This window comes from Ambystoma mexicanum, chromosome 4q (assembly GCF_040938575.1).
Source record: "Ambystoma mexicanum isolate Mex_15411 chromosome 4q, UKY_AmexF1_1, whole genome shotgun sequence".
Classification (NCBI taxonomy): Eukaryota; Metazoa; Chordata; class Amphibia; order Caudata; family Ambystomatidae; genus Ambystoma; species Ambystoma mexicanum.
The window spans coordinates 447,523,629-447,544,162 of NC_090928.1; the positions used below are offsets into that span (position 1 = coordinate 447,523,629).

At 48.0% G+C, this 20,534-nt stretch overlaps 1 protein-coding gene across 5 annotated transcripts in view; it reads left to right on the forward strand.

The window, feature by feature from the left end:
• The window catches only part of LOC138467780 (dynein regulatory complex protein 9-like), a 960,790-nt gene that overhangs the window by 485,268 nt on the left and 454,988 nt on the right, over positions 1 to 20,534 (forward strand). For all 5 annotated transcript variants that reach the window (XM_069608026.1, XM_069608024.1, XM_069608027.1 and 2 more), the window contains exon 3: positions 20,281 to 20,412. In XM_069608026.1, coding sequence (XP_069464127.1) covers positions 20,281 to 20,412 — 132 coding nt within the window. The remainder of the gene's footprint in view (positions 1 to 20,280; positions 20,413 to 20,534) is intronic.

Sequence of the window (20,534 nt, forward strand, 5' to 3'; positions counted from 1 at the left end):
CTATTTATGGGCATGGTGACGTCGGCGCCGATACGGTGGCTGTCGAGGGACACCAACTCGACGGACGTCGATGCGCAGCGCCCTCTACTGAGAACATTTTTTCCGAGGCCAGCAAGCTGGAGACGAATTATCAAAGATAAGGAATACGTCGGAGGAACATCCCATCGAAAGAACGTTACCAGGTAAGACGTAACTTGTTCATCTGGGTTAAATCCCAAAATGGGCAAGTATTCACCAGGGTTAAATCCCATCTGCTGCAAATCCCAAAGTTAAGCTCCTCCAACGAAAGCCATGCAACATTTTTTAAGGGGGCATCAAGCAGAGCAATAGGGCTGCAGTTAGCAGGTTCTTTAAAGTCACCTTTTTTTATATATTGGGACTAAGAAGCATGTTCTCCAAAACTGTGGAAAATATCCCCTAAGTGCAATGAAGAAATACAATTTATACAAAATATTGGACCATAGTATAGGATAATGTTTCAATATCCATCAGTGTAAATGATCCTTTGCATGGAGCAAGGAGGGCTTAGTTAGAGTACTTTACGGTGTCACTTGGACATTCAAATTTCTCAATAAATAAGCTATTCCAAGAAGATTCAGAGATCCCATTATCTAAAACAGAACTCTGTGACATGTAATTCATTGACACATTATTATCACTTTGCAAAAAATTTGAGGATTGACCTTGTTAGCAATGGCTAGCATCTTTTGGCTATCAGCAATATCAAGGTGCAAACGATAAAATGTCAACCATTTGCTATATCATTGTTTTAATAATTTTACATGAGAAAATGTAGCAAGCTGAGATAGGAGAGGATCCTGTTAAGAGATGCCTCAAAGCCACATTTTCCCCCTACACAACTCCATCTGAAAGATGTGACCTAGCATAATTTCTCTTCCCAGATGGGGGAAGGTTAGACAATAGTTTACTGGAAATAAATTCAGATAGTTTATTGGGTCATTGGGTCAGTCTCTATATTTTCAACATGCGATACATGATTGGCAACAAATGAGCACATGAGCATGTTATATTTGGAGATCTTGGTATTATACCAAAAAATAAGATTTTTTGAGATGAAACAGTGATGTCACTTGGACCCCCCACAAACTTGGTGGTGACACACCTCTAATAATATGTTTAATGATAAATGGGCATGATCACTTGTAGAGGAAAAGTGCACCACCAGTGATTCTATTTTAGAGAGCAGAAGCAAACATATAATATCATTTAACATTATAAAACTCCAGAAACTGATCAAGGACTTTGATGCATTCAATACACATAATGCTTGATGCATTGGACAATGCTAAACCTATATTTGCACCCCTCTCCTGGTGTAACAACCTAGCTAGGGGTCTTCCCAGACGATCCGCCTCCCCAAATCTCCATTGCCATTGCCGGCACTGAGAAATATCACCACTTTCTGCGGCTGGTAAGAGTACATCCAGCTCAACCTTAACATCTGATAGAAATTGAGGAGTTAGAAGCTGTGGGTATCTATGCTCTAATGGTCTATGTGAATATTCTTCAGAATCTCCCAACTCATAATGATACCCCTAATGTAAAACATTTTTTTGGTTTTTACAACAAAGAAAACATAACCAACACACCCGACATTTTCGGTTGCAAGCTTCTTAGCATACATTTGCGTGTCTTTGTTACTGTCTCCCCCCCCTCCCCTCTTTAACTCGAGCTTTCTTCACTTTTCTTCGGGTGTCATATCTTGAGGGGCTCATCCCCTTCGCTGCTCTCGGATGTATCATGTTCGCTTGGGTTGGCGTGGGTGGATACCGACAATGTGGCTACCAGTTGCCTCAACGCTATCAGAGGTCCCACTTCATTTTCCTGCCCTCTGCTGGCTGCCTCATACCATACTACTATCTCAGCGTCAGCCCATTTCAAGAGATTCATGCCACCATACCTCTATTTTGGGTCTATGGCCTGCCTTCCAACTCATGGCAATTCTATGTTTGGCCAGAATGTAGGCCAGGTCCTTGAGTTTGCACACGTGTTTCAGGTTGCGTGGTCTGGTGAATCCCCCCACCATGTATGCCCACACAGATTCCACGTCTAGCTTGATTCCCTTCTCAGATAGTCGTTGATTAATTTCCCCCCAGAATTTTCCCACCTCCGGGCACGCCTAGAACATATGAATCATCCCTGCGTCCACCTCCCCACACTTGGGTCATTTTTGTGCTTCTGTGCTCCCGAATCTGGCGATCCTTCGGGGGGAGTCATATACGCCCTATGGGTTACATATAGCTGGATCTGTTGCAGCTTTGCATTCATGGACAACTTTTTATGGTATCTCTATGCTCTTTCCCATTGCCTGTCTTGCATAGGTACTCCTGCATCCTCCTCCTAATCCCGTCACAGCTGGAGCACCTCCTTACCCTTTCTAGGCATCACCAGTTTGTAGATCCAGGATACCTTGTGCCCTCCTTCCGAGATATTGGATATCGTTTCTATAGCAGTGTCCGGTTGTTCTGCTAGTACTATTTCGGACCACGTTTCCTTCACCCGTTTAACCGTTCTGGTGTAAGTGATGTATTGCCCCGTGTGTACCCCGGTTTCATCAACTATCGTTTGGAAGTCCACTGCCTTCCCTTCTTGCCATATATCTCCCAAGGTTGCTAGGCCTACCGGCTCCCAAAGTTTACAGATCCCTTTCCTTGGTTGCTCATCCACCCCGCTTTCTACTGCTCTTTCCGTATTATATTTGTGTTTGTCTCCTATCGTGTGATATATGTTGATCCCCAGGTATCTAAACTTTCTGGTCTCCCAGGCTATCTGCAAGATTGGTAAGTTTTCCTGTGGGACTCCTCTGTATCTTCCCAAGGGGAACATGCACGATTTCTTAGGGTTAACCGCTATGCCCGAGAGTGTCGGTAACGCTCCATCACCTCCAAGATGTATTGCCAGTTTTCCTCCGGGTACCGCAAGTATAACCCCATATCAACTGCATACAATGATATCAAGTGCGGTCCCCCCCTTAGTGTAGACCCCTATCTCTTCATATTGCTGTCTTAGATAGATAGCTAAAGGTTCTAGTGCTAGGATGTACAGCATCGGGGACCATGGGCAGCCCTGTCTCGTGCCTCTGCTGAGTTGCCATTTGTCTGAAATAATCACTCCTGTTTTAACCCTGGCTAGTGGGGAGCTATACACCAGTTTCACCCACCTCAGATACCCCAGTCCCATCCAATATTCCTCAGGGCCGCCATCAGCCAAGGCCATCTTACAGAATCGAAGGCTTTCACGGCGTCTAGCAAGACTGTTGCTATTTCAGTTGGGTCGCCCTCTGCCTGTTCTATGATGTGGTGGAGCCTCCTATGGTTATCAGATATACTTCTGCCTGGGACATATCTGGTTTGGTTGGGGTGTATGAGTTTATTTATTACCCGTTTAAGTCTATTCGCCAGCATGACCGTGAGAATTTTACTGTCCTGGTTTCGCATGGATAGTGGTCTGTACGACCCACAGTCTGTGCTTGGCTTGTCGGGTTTAAGGAGCGGGATGATTACCGCCTCCCTTAGGGATTCTGGCAGTCTCCCTTTCTCGAAGGCCTGATTTAGCATTGCCAATAGTGGGGTAAGCACCTCTTGCCTATACGTTTTATAGAATTCACTAGGGAGCCCGTCTGTCCCAGGGGCTTTGCTGGTGGGCAGGTGTATGACCACTGTCTCTATTTCCTCTATTGTGATTGGGGCATCTAGGTTCTCCCTATCTTCTGCACTCAAATTAGGTAATCCTGTATCTTCTAGCGTTTCTTGAGTTTCCTGCTCTGCCATCTCCCCAGCATCCTCATATAAGTGTTGGTATAATTTAAGGAATCCCTCGTTCACGCTCTCCTGGGCGTTCCATAATTGGCCCGATTCTCCCTTTATCTCTCTGATTGCTGATCTGGGTGTCTCGTTCTTATATGGCCATGCTAGCAACCTCCCTGGTTTGTCTCCCCCTTTGTGTTGTCTTTTGATGTATTTTTTATAATTCAGGTTGCATAATCTCTCCCAGAGCCCACCAGATGCTTGTTGTAATTGGCTCATAGACTCGGCATCCTCCTGTGAGGTGCCCCCTCTTTTCATAATTACTTCTAGTTTCCTTTCTGTCTCCTGTAACTCACGCGTTATGCCCCCATGGAGCCCTTTGGATTTGGATATGGCCGCCCCCCTTACCACCACCTTAAAGGACTCCCATAGAGTACCCTCTGACTCCACGCTTCCAGTATTATTTTCAAAATATTCGATTATCTCCTCCCTTAGGTACTCTCGGAATGCAGTATCTTTCAGTTCTTCGGCTCCAAGCCTCCACGTTGGGATCCTGGCTCTGGAGGGCTGGTGTCGCCACGCCAGAACCAGAGGGGAGTGGTCCGATAGTATTCTTGCCTTATATTCTGACCCCACCATCTCCCCGATGAGTTCCGGTGTGGCGAACATGTAATCCAGTTGTGTGTATAGCTTTTGTGGGGCAGCATAGTGTGAGTAGTGCCTATCATTCGGGTGTTGCTGCCTCCATGTGTCTTCCAGCCGAAGGTTTCTCAACAGGGCCTGTAGGGATTTTGCTGCGGGAGTAGGCCTGTCTAGTTTCGTGTCTGATCTGTCCATTTTGGGATTTAGCGTGCAGTTGAATTCCCCTCCCCATATGACCGCACCTCCTATATGAGGGCTGATTTTGCTATATAGTGTCTTGAAATAGGCCACTGTGTCTTATTTTGGGGCATATGTGTTTATGATGCACAGCTCTCTATTCTCTAGCAAACCCCACATCACTGCCATCCTCCCGTCCGGCTTTCACCATGGCCTGCAACATCTGGAAGGGTACATGTGGTGCTACCTAAGTGATTACTGCCCTGGCGTATGCCGAATACGTTGCCCCTATGATGGTCCCCCTCCATTTTATCTTTATCACCTCCTGTTTCTCTTTGGTGAGGTGAGTTTCTTGTAGTAAGCTTATGTCTACTTTTTGCCTTCTCAAGTACATCATTATCTTGTTTCTCTTCAAGTAGCTATTGAGTCCCCTGACGTTCCAGGTTACTATTCTAAGGTCTCCCATCTTCATCCATATCCCGTCCCTTCTCCATCCCTCCTTGTCCTTCGCCCCATGTATGCTTTGCATGGATATAAGCTCGCTCCCTAACTAATTTCACCACGAACCCCCCAACAATCCCCTCTCCCTCCCTCCCCAGTCCCCAACGGTTGCCCAGCACCAACTCTGGATCTTTGTTCTCTAACTACTAACACACCCGATCCCCCAACTCCCCTTCCCTCCCCAGCTCTCCTCCCTCCCGCCTCCCATCCCTTCCCCAACTGTTGCCCAGCTCCATCCCTGGATATCAGGCAACCCCGCATTTGGTGCTATACTGGCAAGCCGGTGTTAGAAACCCAGCAGGGTGTTTCTGCACTACTGGTAACCCAACTAATCTAATGGGGTATGAGTACGGGTTCTCTTTATCTCCTGCTTTGTGCCATATCAACCCTGCCCGTCGTTGCACTACATCCCAGATCTATAATCAAGTCCCAGAATTACAGTTTATACAACACCTCGGCCTCTGGTTTCTTCTCCCCATCACTCGGTTCCGCTCTCCTTTCCATCATTCTTCTCAGTCGAACAGTTCTGTGCGTCCAACCATTTCGTTGCATCTTCCGGCATGTCAAAGAATACAGTTCAATTTTTATGGAACATCTTCAGCTTACAACAGCATGTATTTATAGCCAGCGTCCCGTAGTCTCCTCTTCACAGCCCCAAAATTCAGACGCTGTCTTTGCACCTGGAGTGTGTAGTCTGGGTAAGCGGTTATGGACGCAGATGCCCTGCGTATTGTATCTCCTTTACGGAAGTGCTGCAGGATCCTTTCTCTATCACAGTAATTTAGTATCTTGGCAATGATGGGTTTTGGGGGAGCTCCCGGGGGGGGCCTTCTAGTCAGAGCCCTATGCGCTCTCTCCACCGCAAAGCCTTGAGTAAGTGTACCACCCCCTATTTCTTGCAATAGCATGGTCTCCACATATTCAGTTGGGTTAGATCCCTCCTGCCCTTCCGGGAGTCCCACAATACGTATATTATTTCTCAGCGCGCGACCTACGGCTTCCTCCGCCCTGTTTTCCAGGTTGCTTACTTGTTGTCGAAGCACATGGATCTCCGAGGCGTGTGATGTGCAGGTAGCTGTGTTAGATTTCATTTCCTCCTCCAACATGCCCGTTCTTTCCGCAATTGTTCTGACATCTTGTCTTAATAAGTTGAGGTCCACTTGTACTGTGTCAATTTTGACCTCTAGCGCCTCCTTAAGTGTGGTCATGGCGGCCTCCAATTTCGTTTCCAGTGTCAATTTCAGGTCCGCAATGGCGTCGAGAATCTGTTGATCCCTCCGTGCCAGAGAAGTTCTGATCTGGGCACTCCTATCTTTGCTCTTGGCCCCTGCCTCCACTGTCAGTGGAGTCTTCGTGAAGACCTCCATCGAGGATTGCTTTCCCTTTGTCTTGGGCTGTTTGGATGACATTGCTCTATGTCCCGACGCTGTGGTTCTAGATAAAAAGAGCCAAACTGACCAATGTTCGCTTTCACAATCTCCTGCCCAGCTTTGGGTCCTTTTGGGGGCCCCCCCGCTGTGCCCGCCAGGGTCCAGGAGCCTCTTCCTAGGTGCAGGATGTTTAGGTGCTTGGCATGGCCCCCAGAGTCTGCTGTCGTTTCTAACCTCGCTGAGTGCACTCCGGGATAGCCACACTTTCCAGGTCCTTGTTCAGGTTGTGCTCTTTGTTGCATCAGTGGGGATGTCTCACCCTGTCCATGTATTGGTCACCCACGCGCTGTTACCCGAGGGTGATTCTCTGTGCGCCTGATACGTGTGTCTGTGCCTCTCTGGTACCTCCATGCACTATCCAGAGTCTTCCCCTTTCCGGTCGAGTACTGCCAGTTATGTACAGTACTGATTGAGTTGACCTGGTGCACTCGTGTTCCTGGGTCCCCGGTAGATTGATCTGGTCTAGAGATCCCTATCTAGTGTAGTTGTGCAGTGTTTGTGTTGGTGAGCTTCCGCCGATCCTTGGGGTTCGGTTTGCTTCTCCTCCCGAGTCGGCGAGCTCGCTGCAGTGTTCGCCCACTTGCTTATTTCTCTACACGCTCCATACTACGTGGACCTATTCCCCGGCCCTCTTGTGTAATGTTTATCGGTCGTGACTGTCCTGCGGTCACACAGTGTAGGAGGCAGCAGCTGCTTTATCCAGTCTAGCCGGTATCCGAACTCCACACAGTTCATGATGTGTGGTCGGCTCTGTAGGGGTGAGACTGTCCCGTCTCACGATGCGTGCCTATTTGCGCGTCTCTCTCATCAGTTAGCTTCGCCTTCAAGTGCGTGCTTACCCAGTTCCATGCTATGTGCAATCGGGGAGTCTCCATCCATCGCTTCCCCCATGCGCATTTGGGCTACAGCAGGGCACTTCCAGGTATCGGAGTACTTTGTTGCTCGACAGGTGCTCCGCACTTCTCCTTTGCGATGGGCGATCTTCAGAGCCCTTTTTGTTATGCAGGGTGCCCATTTTGTTCGGCCCTCCTCCAAAGTTCCGCTTCCAGTTTTCTGCAGATATCTTCCTCGATACAGCCCGATTTCGATGTCTGCGCAGCACATTCCATGCAGCCGTTATTCATATAAATTCACCTCTGTTTGGGTTGCATTAAGTGCAGTTCCGACGGTGGGATATCTCCGGATAAGTTACGGATATGCAAGAGCTTTGGAGCAGCCCAGCCTCTCGCATGGCAGTTTGTCACACCCCCCGCCCCTGATGTAAACATTGAAAGTCTGCCACACAATGCCACATTTCAAAACGCAAAACCTTCTTTTAAACAATTTAACGTGATCGAGCATGTTGGTATCGAAAACCTTATCCAGAAAAGCAGTGTGCTTAAATCGCTGTGGCAGCTTGGCATAGCAGTTCCTACCAAGTGATATCTTCAACATGCAAGGTGATCGGTCTCAATATGTGCAGCGTAAAATAAAACGGGGTTTCACATAACTGAGAACCATAAATCGATTTGTGATGCCATATTGTGTGCTGAGGAATCGAGCATATATTCTATACGCCGTAGATGAAACTATGAACTCATCATCTTGCATGGCCACTAGACGTTCCACTGCCTCTCCTCTCCAATTGATGGGCTGCGCCAGACCCTTTTAGGGCAGCATCTACATCTGAATTTGTGTTCATATTGCCTCCGCCGCCCAAATGATTTGTGTATCAGACAACTTGAAGATATCACTATAAAACTCTGGGTCTATGTTGCAGCGGTACGTGTTGAATAGAAATAAACTCTTCCTCAAATATTACTATGGAGGATCCCATATCTCCTGTGTTGCTCTGTAACTGAAGCCAGGAGTTCAAATTGTAAAAATCTATGTAAGAAATACGAGGACCTCAAAGTCTGGGACGAGTAATCCGTAATATCAGTGTGAACCCCACTTTTTATCAAACTCTTCACCCACTGGACACAATACATGTGTCTTCTGCAGCATAATTATCAAGGCACCATGCTGCTCTATATATGGTAGGTTCTTAGCCTTTATAGGGTTACCCATCCCCCTAATATTCTAACTGATCTCAGTGATGGCTAAATCGTGTGCGCTGTTATAATTATTTTGCAACTATCATCACACAAGTTTAGTTAAATTATAGTTGTGTAACATGTATCCCAGTCGTCTCCCCCTGCATACATCACTGTGCCAAATACATTTTGAGATGAACAAGCCCATACCCCCAAGCCCCCCGTCACCACAACTGTACAGGTTGCTATGTTAACCCAAGTATTAAACTGCCCCTTAACAAACATTATAAAAACAGGACAAGCTTGCTGAGAAGAGAAGCGCCAGCTGAAGTCTGCATACCACCGTCTGTAGGAAACTACTGCACATTGTGTTACTGTTACAGATGTAGTGTATTCAAGAATCGACATAGAATTAAATTTCAAATCGTTATACAGATCATGGCCAACCAAAGCCAACCAGTAGAGACTAGGCAAATTGAAGCTAATCAGATGGCTGGGTAATTTCCTCAAGGAATGCTGGGGACTCCTCCTGGACTGTGAGATTCATAGCAGTGCTCACTCCTCTCTCTGGTGCGCCTCGAAAGTAAGTCCTGGTCCTTGTATTTCAGTATACGTTCGATGATTGGTTGAGGGTGGCCACCAGGCCTCGGCCTGGGGGCAAGGGAGCCATGATCAGGTTCAACAGTAAAGTGAGGGGAGAGTTCATTACGAACATATTTTTAAGAATATCCTCCACATAGATTTATTTCTCCCTTTGCAATATATTCTTGTATATCCCAACAATGCACATGAAATGCGATCTCAATTCCAGATGTTCGAATTTCACCATCGTCTCTTTAAGGTCCCAGCTCAAACTCACAATGGTGGATTTCAAAGAGTTGACATTATCTTTGGTCTGGCTTATCCTTGACTTTAATTCAGTAATTCTAGCACTTTATTTTCCAGGTTTAGACTTTAGCAAATTGATATTGGCAGTTATGTTGTTCAGTGTATTATATAGTGAAGTAAATCCATCCTGTATGCTTTTGATAAGTTCTTCATATGAAATGATGATTCCATTACCGCCACATCCAACGCCATAGTGTTACCCTGGTCCACAGTCCTTATTTAGCAAAGGAGTCCAAGTTCCCTTTTTTTCCTCGTTTCTGCGAGTCATGATATGTGGCGGTGTCATATGCACCAGACTGTACTGTGTGGATATCTGATAGCACTGTTGGGTGTCCCCACAAGCAGCACACATGCTAGCAACTCCCAAGTGGCTCAAGACGTCACAGAAACACGTCTGATGATGCCCCTCACAAGTGCTGAACTTAATGATGAAATGGAAAACAGTTCTCAGGATCTCAAAAATGCATGCCCAGCATACGTACATGAGCCCAATAGTAAGTATTGTGTAAATTAATAATTCATCTCTCCCAGGTGCCCACAGCACGCATCCCTGGCAAACTTCACCAGACATGCAGCATGTCTACCACAAGAGTGGCGCTCACCTCCAACCTGCTCAGTGCCAGACACAGCAGATCCAGCTAGGGCTGCAATCCCTACAATCCACACGGCCAACAGGCAAGCAAGTATAGGCCTGTGAACTGAGAAGGCACCAATTAGCGAAGGCATGTAACTGCCACACCGAGCTAGGCAATGACGATTTCACTCATGTCTCAATATCGGAGGGTCGACCAGAGAATATCCAGACAGCCACTCTTGCTGAACATAGGTATATGCAGCAAGATGGAAGCAGAGCATTTCCTTCATGAAACCACCTTTTTCGATTGCCTAGCAGGCCTACATGTTTGTTTGTCCAGTATGACATATGGTGGTTTATGTACCCAACCTGTCACACAAGTTTATTTGTTTGCCAGATGCTTTTGGAATGTAGAAGTTAAAATGAGTTTGTAAAATTAATGCATTAAGCAATACATTCTAAGATCTTTCATTTTGTTTCTCCCAAAAACATTTATTTAACATATAGTGGGAAATGGCATGAGCACATAAGGCACATTTTACACAAGCAGAATGGCAGGAAATACAGACCTTCATATGCAGAGTCAGTGATATAAGGTTCCCCAGCCCATGACCCCCCAGCAACATAGGCCCCAACAGAGCTTCCCCCGCCATACACAAACAATATTACAACAGTGAGAATTGCTGAATAAGTGGAGGTTTTGCCACAATGCCCGGGTATTTCTCTGCAAAGTCAATGAAAGGTCTCCATGTAGTGACATACTTGTCATATCACCCCTCACATAGTTCAGTGACTTTGTCTGCCACCAAAATATCCCATACTTTCACCCACCACATCTGGGCTCCCGGACCCTCTACTGATTTCCAGCTACGGGCAATAATCAGTTTGGCTGCCAGTAGAAGGTGCCCATCATCGTGGCCATAGGAAATGCCCCATCTCCTGTATCGCCCAGCAACTCCACCGGGGGATTCATTGGTAATGAGAGACCTGTGATATCCTTGATTTTGGACACCTCCTTCCAAAAGAGACCCACATTCCTACACACCCACTCCATATGACAAAGTGAATCCACTGTAGCACATCCATGGCAGCAATTTGCTGAATATTCAGCTCAAATGTGGTATAAGCTTTCCGGTGTTAGGTACCACCTGTAGAAAAATGTGTAGTAGCATTCTCTGTCTGTCAAAGATCTAGAGGATTTTTGCATCCGTGCCCATATTCTCAACCAGGCATCATCCTCTATTGCTCCACAGAGGTCTTCTTCCCACTTACACATATACGGCAGGCGCACCACTGGGTCCCCTGTGGCCAATAGCTTATATATGTGAGAAAAGCAACCCCTCGAGCCCCCTGCCTGAAACGCAATTCGAGTGCATTCAGTAGCATGGTGGCCCCCGCTTTATGGGAGAGTGAAAAGCCCAATGTCGCAGTTGGGCATAGCAAAATCGCTCGTTTTTGGACAAGGCGAAATCCACCTTACACTTGTTAAATGTCAGCGGGCATCCATCTTTATATAACTGCTGCACACTAGCCAATCCCCCAGCCACCCAAGCCTTGAACTTTCTTCTATCATGCCCTGGTTGGAAGTCCGGGTTGTTCCAAACAGGTGTAAGTGGACATGCACCCAACTGTGCACCCCATCTCCAGAGCACCCTCCGCACGTAATAAAGTGTGTGCCTGGTAACTGTTACAAAAGAGGAACCAGAGGCACCCGTCATGCTCCCCTTCTCCACGTATGGGAGATGTGTCAACTCCACCGGCGAGTGGGACTGTTCAATTGTTTCCCATTTTTACTGCATGTTAGCGTCACCCCAAGAAACAACATGTGAGATATGGGTGGTCAGGTCACGTCTGGCGCCCCCAAGCCACCCACCCTGGTGGGTTTCAACAACACGCCCCTAGGGATTCTAGCCTGCTTGTTACCCCATATGAATTTGAGAATGTTCCCCTGCAGTATGCAGAGCTCTTAGTCTGGGAGCCTGACAGGTAGCGCCAAACTTAGATAAAGCAACTTTGGGACTAGATTCATCTTAACGGCAGCAATCCTGCCAAACTGCGATATTTCCTGCCCTCCCCATCTAACTAAGTCCTCAGTCAGCTCCTGAAAGAGAGGCAGGAAAAACATCAGAATTCTTGCTTGTAATTTACACGCCCAGATAGGGGATAGACTCCCGGGACAATTGTATCAGGGCCAGAGCAGACACCAGGACTTTGTCCTGCTGCCGCAAGAAGACATCCAACTCATGTGACTTGTCATAGTTGACCTTGAAGCCTGAGCAAAATCTGCCAGTTCACACAGCCCTTCAGCCAGGGAGGAATGGGGGTTCAGCAGGGTTAGCAGAACGTCGTCCGTGTAGTGAGGAACCTTCTAGTCTACCCCCCCAACCACATTCTGTTCTATGGCTGTGCTATTTCTAACGTGACTGGCCAGCTGTTTGGGCAGCCCTGTCTTGTATCCCTGACTATCGACAGGCTAGATGAGTGTCAGCCCATTTACTCGTAGATAGGTTCATGGTCCTGATAGATGGACATGACCCGTGCAATGAACCCCGGCCCAAAGCCAAATTGTTCCAGAAAGCACTGAGATGCACCCAGTCAACCTTCTCAAAAGCTTTCGGGGCATCCAGCGCGATTATCGCCACATTAGCCCCCTATAACTACTTCACCTCCAACAGGTTCAAAACCTGTCTTACATTATCGAGGGTGATGCACTCATTGATGAACCCCGTTTGGTCACTGTCTATAAGCCTAGGGAGAACTTCCATCAGACGATGTGCCAGAATCTTAGAGTTTATCTTCAAGTCAATTATGGTTAGAGTGATGGGGTGTTATGAATCGATAATCGCCGGGTCCTTCCCCGGTTTATGGATCAGAACGGTAGTGGAGATACCCATGGAGGGAGCTGTCCTACCCATAGTCAAGAATGAATTGACGAGCTCCACGAGGGGGGGAACCAGGAGAGAGTAAAACGTTTTGTAAAACGGAGCTGTGAACCCATCCGGACCAGCAGCCTTATTTTTCTGTGACTTAATGGCCCATTCTTCCTCACCCAGCAAGATCTACCCCTCTAAGGCATTGCGCTCTACTGCTGACAACTTCGGCAAGCCCGCGGTCTCCGAATAGTTAACTCCGGCGTTAGTTGGACTAGCTTCCTTCCAGAATACTGCTCTAAAGTGGGCCTCAAATAACCATAACTTGTCGGCCTTACCCGCCTCATCATTCCCTGGCTATCACAAAGGGCTAGAACTGTATTCCGACTTTTGAGTTTTCTCATTTTGGCTAACAAGAACTGATTGGCCCTATTTCCGTTAGCATAATAATATTGCCTGGTCTTCAACATTGCTTGGGCCATCCTATCTGCTAGGTTTTCTTCCAGGTTCTTGCATGCCACTCGCAATGTAGGCAGAGCCTCACGTGTTCCGTTCGTTTTGTGAGTCCTCTAGCCATATCTGGACCAGCTGTCTCTCCCTGGGGTAGGCTGCCGCTTTACTAATTCGTCCCCCCCCGAACCACCGCCTTCATCACGTTCCAGACAATACTCAGGGGAGAACCTGAGGCGCTGTTCTCTAGAAAACAGTTCGTTATTACTTCCACCTATCTCTCGACACAATACCGGGTCCCTCAGTACCGGGTCATACAGCTTCCAAGTGCACAGGGTTGTCTCCAACCTGCCCACTATAGACAGAACAAGTGTGACTGGAGAATGGTCTGAGAGTGTCCTCGTGCCTATTTCCACCCCACTTATGCAAATACGCAAGGGATCAGTATGAGATCTAACCTGGAGAAGCTCCCATGTACATGCGAATGAAATGAGAAGTCCTTATCCTCACCGTGGAACAATCGCCAGACGTCCACCAGACCCAATTCCCGGAATAGAGAAGCAAAAGAAATGGTGTGCTTAAAGTCTAGCCTGGTGGCAGGCTGGGATTTATCCAACAGAGGTTTGGGCACCAGAGTGAAATCACCCCTCCCCCCCCCCCCAACAAAATGTGTTTCTCTGCAAAGGGAAGCACATGTAAAAGGAAGTCCTCCAAGAAAGCATCCTGTCCTCTGTTAGGAGCGTATAGATATATCAGAGTAAACATGCGCTCACGGTGCAGTCCCTTAACACACAGAAATCTCCCATGGGGATCCCGTAAAACATGCTTACCCAGTAATATTGCCACACCCCGCTTCTTCTTGCCTCCCGAAGTGAAGAACTGCTTCAGGAATGCCTTTGTTGCAGCCGCTTCTCGACCTGCGTGAGCAGGTGGGTTTCCTGCCAGAAGACTATAGACAAGGACATCTCCCCTAATTTCCTGAGGACTGATTCCCTTTTCACTGGGGAGTTCACTCCTTACACCACCCTCCCCCATTCAGAGAATAAACATTTCACATCCAAAAGTGTATAATCGTCAACCAAAAAACGGGCACAGCAACCCGACTTGGAAGTGCACCTTCAAACCATACCACAACTCTCCCAGCGACCCCATCCAATAGGCCTAAATCACCCTGCATCAACACCCACCAAGAGCCAAGAGAATCCACCTGCATAAACAACCATAACCTTTACCGGCAGCGATACCGGCTTCAGCTCTCATGAGCTATTCTGGCCGACCCCTTCACTTTCCTCCCCCTGCCCACCTTCAGCCATTTCTGTGACCCCTTCTGACTAGAGCCTGCATCCATCCCTTCTGCCTCAACCTCCCCACCAGTCACCTGCCCCTCCCTCAACAGGCACTCCCATACCTTCAGAGTCCAAACTACCCATATTCTACCTCAGTATGAGGAGTGGAGTGTCGTAGGAAATCCCCACCTATAGTTCACCTCCTTGCTCTGCAGCCATTCCGTCAATGGCAGCAGCGCCCTTTGTTTCGCCAAAGTGGTTGAGGCCAAGTCCTGGTATAAGGAAGGAGACATGTTACGGAAGGCAATAGTCGATGAGGACCTAGCTACAGTCATTATGTGTTCCTTCAACTTAAAGAAGTGTACTGGAGAGATCACGTCTGCAGGCCTGTCCTGGGACGAGGACGTTTGGGACCTTGTCCGACAGGTCCTGTCCAATTCGATAGCCGTGTCCTCAGGAAGATCCAAGATGAAGCAAAAGAGGCCTGCCATGAAGTCTGGGAGTTCTTCATCCCACACTGTAGAAGAGATACTTCAGATCTGGATGCTGTTCCTGCGGGACCGATTCTCCCTATCCTCCTGCTTATCTACCAAAGCATCACAGCGCGCCTACTGAGCTTCTAACCTGTTGGAGTACTCCCTCACCTCATACAACTGTTCACAGAGCGTGTACTCCACTTCAGAAACTCGCTGCTCTGTCTCTGAGACTCTTTTATCTAATGCCAAGATCTTGTGGGAGAGATCCTCTGTACATCTTTGAAACGCTTTCAGAATTTTCGCTAATAGTTCTTGCAAATCTGACTTGGTGGATATCTGCTTAAGTATAGTTGAAAGAGGATCAGCCCCATGGATCTGAGCTGTCACCACTTTGCTGCACCTGTTCTTGTCGGCTGGTTGCAGCATTGCGGAAATGTCCTCCTGCCCGCTTAGGTGTTTTAGCAATAGTGACTGCAGGAGTCCGCGGAAATCTAGGTATGAATCTTCAAAAGCTCCACACAATGTGCACCATCCCTGGGGCTGCAGCTTAGGTTTGCACCTCCGACGACGCCCCAGCCTAGGGCTCGCCCCGCAGTTGAGCTGCAGAACACCCCTCTGCAACACCGTAGCTCAAAGGGGCCACAGTACCCCAAAACGCCAAACCATTACCCCAAAGCCTTATTGTCCAGAAAGCCCCAGGAAGCCCCCCAAAAGTTGCTGCAGTGCAGACTGTCACAACTCACGAGGCTCCAGGTGCTTGAAACAGGAGCCAGGCAGGTCTTGCGGCTGATACTGGCAAAGCACTACCAAGTACCCCTCAATCAGGGCAGTTGAAGCACAAGAGAGACAAAGAAGGTCACCACGCTCATCTGGTGAAGCCAGTGTGCTACAGACCTATGATGATGGGCACGACAGTGAGTTGAATGCTTGTAGCTGCAGGGTGCACAACAGCTAGCAGCAGGACCCCAAAGACAGGTATCGAGGTAATGGAGCCCTCACTGGGGCGTGGGGAGACTGCAGCGCGCAGGTACAGGACACCCAGTGCCAAATTGGTTTACCTCTTCACCGCCTTGCCATGCCCGGTACCCACAGCAGGCAGACAGACCTCCTGCGGCCCCGCAGGCACAGCCGCACTGCCCAATGGGTTATAGAAGTCCCAGGAAGTGAGTTCTGTGCTCCGGTCCGACTCGCCACCTCCACCGGGTGCAGCCGGCCGAGCCTCCAGCCGTAGCACCTCCTGTAGAGCTAGTCATAGGCTGAGTAGTGTGGGTTCACTTTGCTTCTATTACCAGATCCCTACCTAAGTAATAAATCACAGACAACTTATGTGTATGGAAAAGTTATAGGCCGTAGGCATTTTATTTTCTTACAGAAAATACAGCACAACAAAATAAATACACTGCCATATGCTTTTGAGCACCTTGTGTCCAGTCCCAAAGTTGCCCCAGGCTCCTCCTGTGTCCTTGTTATCCCTGGGCCTTCGTTCCTGGGCACATGCCGCCTACGACATGTCTTGGACCGTGTACCGAAAGAGTACTTGGCATTCCTTCTTCTGCCTGCTCCTTCTTTTCTTGGACCGTGTACCGAAAGAGTACTCAGCGTTCTTACTTCTGCTTGCTCCTTCCTTTTTGGACCATGTACCGAGAGAGTACTTGGCGTACCGGCTCCTGCCTGCACCCCTCTTCTTCAGTTATTATTGTAGGTGGGTTGGGTGGCAAACGTTTTTCCTTCCCCTTATCCAGGCACTAAGAGCCTACCCGAGAGAGGTGAGCTCTTACCTGGTTTGTGCCGCCTCTCCTTTTTCAGGCTTACTTATACCCCCCCCCCAGCCTTTTGTTCCTTCTTGGGGGCGGCCGGGTTACCCCCTGACCCCTTGCTGTTACATTTCGCACCTTCCCAAGTGCCGTTTCCTTCCCTTCCTGGGCTTTTGTTTCTTGTGGCGCTGTTCGGACGCCCCTCCCTACACTTTTGCGCCGTTTTCCCCCACCCCGCGCCTAAACTCCCAGACCCTCTATCGTCCCGCATTTCATGCGGCCCGGGGCCTGGGTCTTTCGCTCAGCAGCCCAGCGTTACTCCTGATATCTTGGCGCCCGCAGCCCCCCCAGCAAACTGCAGGGCGCAGCCATACGACCGCAGCAGAGCGGTCCTCAGGTTAGTGCGGTCCTGCTCAATTTCTGGATGCTGTGCCAGCAGGCGCCATTTTTGGGGTGAACGGCCCGAACATCAAGGGGCTCAATCCGTTGAAGGCTGGCACCACCGAGGATCGGAAAAGCACATCAAGCGCTAGGCTATGCGCTTCTCATATCCGCATTCATTAGGCAAGTCAGGGCGCTGGGAGCGGGGCACGCTGCAGTTACAGCCCTCACTTTGCCAGATGCTCTTAAGGAACCATCTTTATTTATTTATATTCATTTATTTGTTTGTAGAGCGCCAAAGCCTGCAGGCATCAGGGCGCGTAACATGAAGACAACAGACGAAACATGTAAAACAAGACTGAGGAGAAAAGCTTCATAGTTGGGAGTCTAGGTTTTTATCTGAATAGTAATGTTTTCAATTTCTTCTTGAAAATCAAGAAGTTAGGTTCGAGCCTTAATAAGGCCGGGAGTTTGCTCCATTTTGCTGCTGCTTTAACTGGAAAAGATTGTCCTATTCCGTTTGCTTTCTTCACGCGGATGGTTTTGACAAAACCTCGCATATTTGATCTCAAAGACCGACTTGGTTCATATCATGTTATTTGCTCCTTTAAGTATGCTGGGACGGAGCCATAGAGGCAGTGGTGAACAATTGAGACTGCTTTGAAGGTGATGCAGTCTTCCACAGCTAGCCAGTGGATCGACTTCCTGTCTTCAGTAATGTGATCTTCTACAGTGGTCTTCAAACTTTTTTGGCCTGGGTCCCCCTGAGCAAAGTTTGGGCAGGCCGGGCCCCCCCAAAAGTGCCAGATGGACAGTATGTAGAAATCGCTATGGACTTTTGCGTGCCGTCACCGCCCCCTACTCCCAGTACAGACCCTGGGCTCTCCCCACCCTACTCCCACCACTATCCCAGTGCAGCAGCCCATCCTGCTACCACCACAGTCCCATAAAACAAGCATACACATTTAAATAAAAAATAAATCTCCATAAACGTACCTTCTGCAGGGGCCTGGGCGTGGTTGCTAAAATGCCCCACTCCAGGTTGCTCTGCCCGTATGTGCGAGGAGGCGCAGGAGCACCCCCTCACACATACGTACATGCAGTGCCCCAGCCAGCATTTCCAATGAGCTATGCAAGGCTGGTGAAGCAAAACACCCATAGCGTTGCATGGCTCAGTGATCATGTGCGGCTGGGGAAATGAACTGTCAAAGGCAAACAGTGTTTCCTTTTGACAGTTCAGCCAGCCCAGGAACACTCCCTCAGCTGGAAAAAGCAGCTGAGGGAGTGCTCAGTGTTTCACTGGGCTGGCTCCTTGGATCCTCCATAATGGGTGAGGTGGCCAGTGGGTGGACGCCCCCCTCAACCGTTATGGATGAGCCGGCAGGCTTGGACTGGCCTCTAGGGCAATAGGGCAATGACCTTACCAAAAATGCAAAATACTAGTGTAGGCCAGTCAAAATGGGCCACTTATTTGGCCAATGTGGGCCAGTTTGAGGAGTTACTTCACTATGCATCCAGTAGTTTTGGCCATTGTTGCTGAATAAATATTCTTTAAATATCACCATTTGTTTACATTTGAACAAAAAACAACCCCTTGGGTACTATTCAAACAGTCTGTGACTAAAGTACTGAATATCCATTTGCAACTGCTGGCCATATTTTCATTGGTGCCTAAGACCGTTTTATGGCCCAGTCTGACCATGTGAGCTGCCCCTTGCCATTTCCTCCGATCTAAAAAAAAAATATATATATTATTCTTTTTTTATTTACTTATTTCATGCTGGGCTCTGGCGACCCCCCTGGGATGCGGCCGCGCCCCCCTGGGGGGGTGCGCCCCACAGTTTGAAGACCTCTGTTCTACAATGACATGCCTAGCCACGCCCCCTTCTTAATCTGAAAATCACAGATTTGAATGCGCGCTGGGAGGACACTGCCTGTTACGGAGTGGACCTCCGATATGTGTTTCCCCTTTAAGGGGGTGTGTACCTTGTTATGGTGTTACCCTTTTAAGATGGGCCATGACTACGTCATGGCCCAAGATAATAAAAGGGAGCCTGCAGGCACGTGTCTGCAGAACTGCTGCAGGCACCATGACCAACTAATTGGTGTGTGGCCTGCAGGCCCGCCCTGATGACACAGGGCCTGAAGGCCACGGTGCCACGAGGTCACCTGCTTAGCATGCAGGGCAGGATCCTATGAAGGGCCACGGTCAGCCGTGCCGATTACTGAGGCTCTGAAGCCTACCTAGTGCTGGTGCCCCATAGCACTGTAAGGTGGGGCTGGTACGATGTCCCATGGCCAGCTCCACCCTCTAACACTGCCTTCTATCTTTCAAACGTTCATAAAATGAATTCAGTTAAGTTTAGCAATATTGAAAGGCACTGTATATAGCCCTAAGCAGTCCTATGGTAGCAAGAAATATGTAGATGCACGTAAGTATTTAGGCAACAGTGACATGGGGGCTAGGGTATGCTTACTAATGAGGACCCAGCACCTCAGGTAACAGGTTGAGCTAAGCAAGAGCCATTACCTACGGCACCACTAACACCCCGTATAACCCAGCCACGGCTCATTATCATAATTTGAGCAAGGGACGAAATCCTGGGGGCCCTAACGTCTTTTTGGAGGATTGGTAAAGAGGTTTGTGCTCAGATTGCAAAACTAACAAAAAATAAATACAAAGAAGGATGGGTCCAATGAAAAGAGAAAAAGGATGGCTATTAGAGCACCATTTCCCTTTCCATGATGGCAATGAAAAGGGGAGAGGATGCATAGCTAAGGGTGAGGGACTGAAGAACAGAGGAGGCAGGTACATTTTCAGGATGAAATTAATACAGACCAAAGAAGAGAGTGGGGTTGAAGCAGACTGAGCAGACATCATTAAGCTCAGATTATAGGCATGTACAGGTAGGTACAGCACGAGTATTCAAATTAGAAATTATTCTTATCAGAGGTAATTCAAAGGATTCCCACACAAATAATCTTACTGAAAACTCATTGTTTTGACAAATTGAATATACCACTTCTGCATCGCTAAGTGAGTTTGGTTGATCTTTTGCCATTGAACAGACATCCTTTGATGATGAAAATAAATACCTGGAGAAAATTAAAATGATGCACAAAGAGAACATTCAACTCAATGCAACTCTGAAAGAACGAGATGATGCCATTGTGAAATTCAGCCAAATGATGCATGACAAGGTACTGTATGGTTTATTGGATTGCTTGCTTGAATCCCATGTATAACAATTGATGCAGGGTGCTATTAGACTACCATTTTATAAACGTTTTTTTGTTGGCTTTTCAATGTTACAACATTAAAC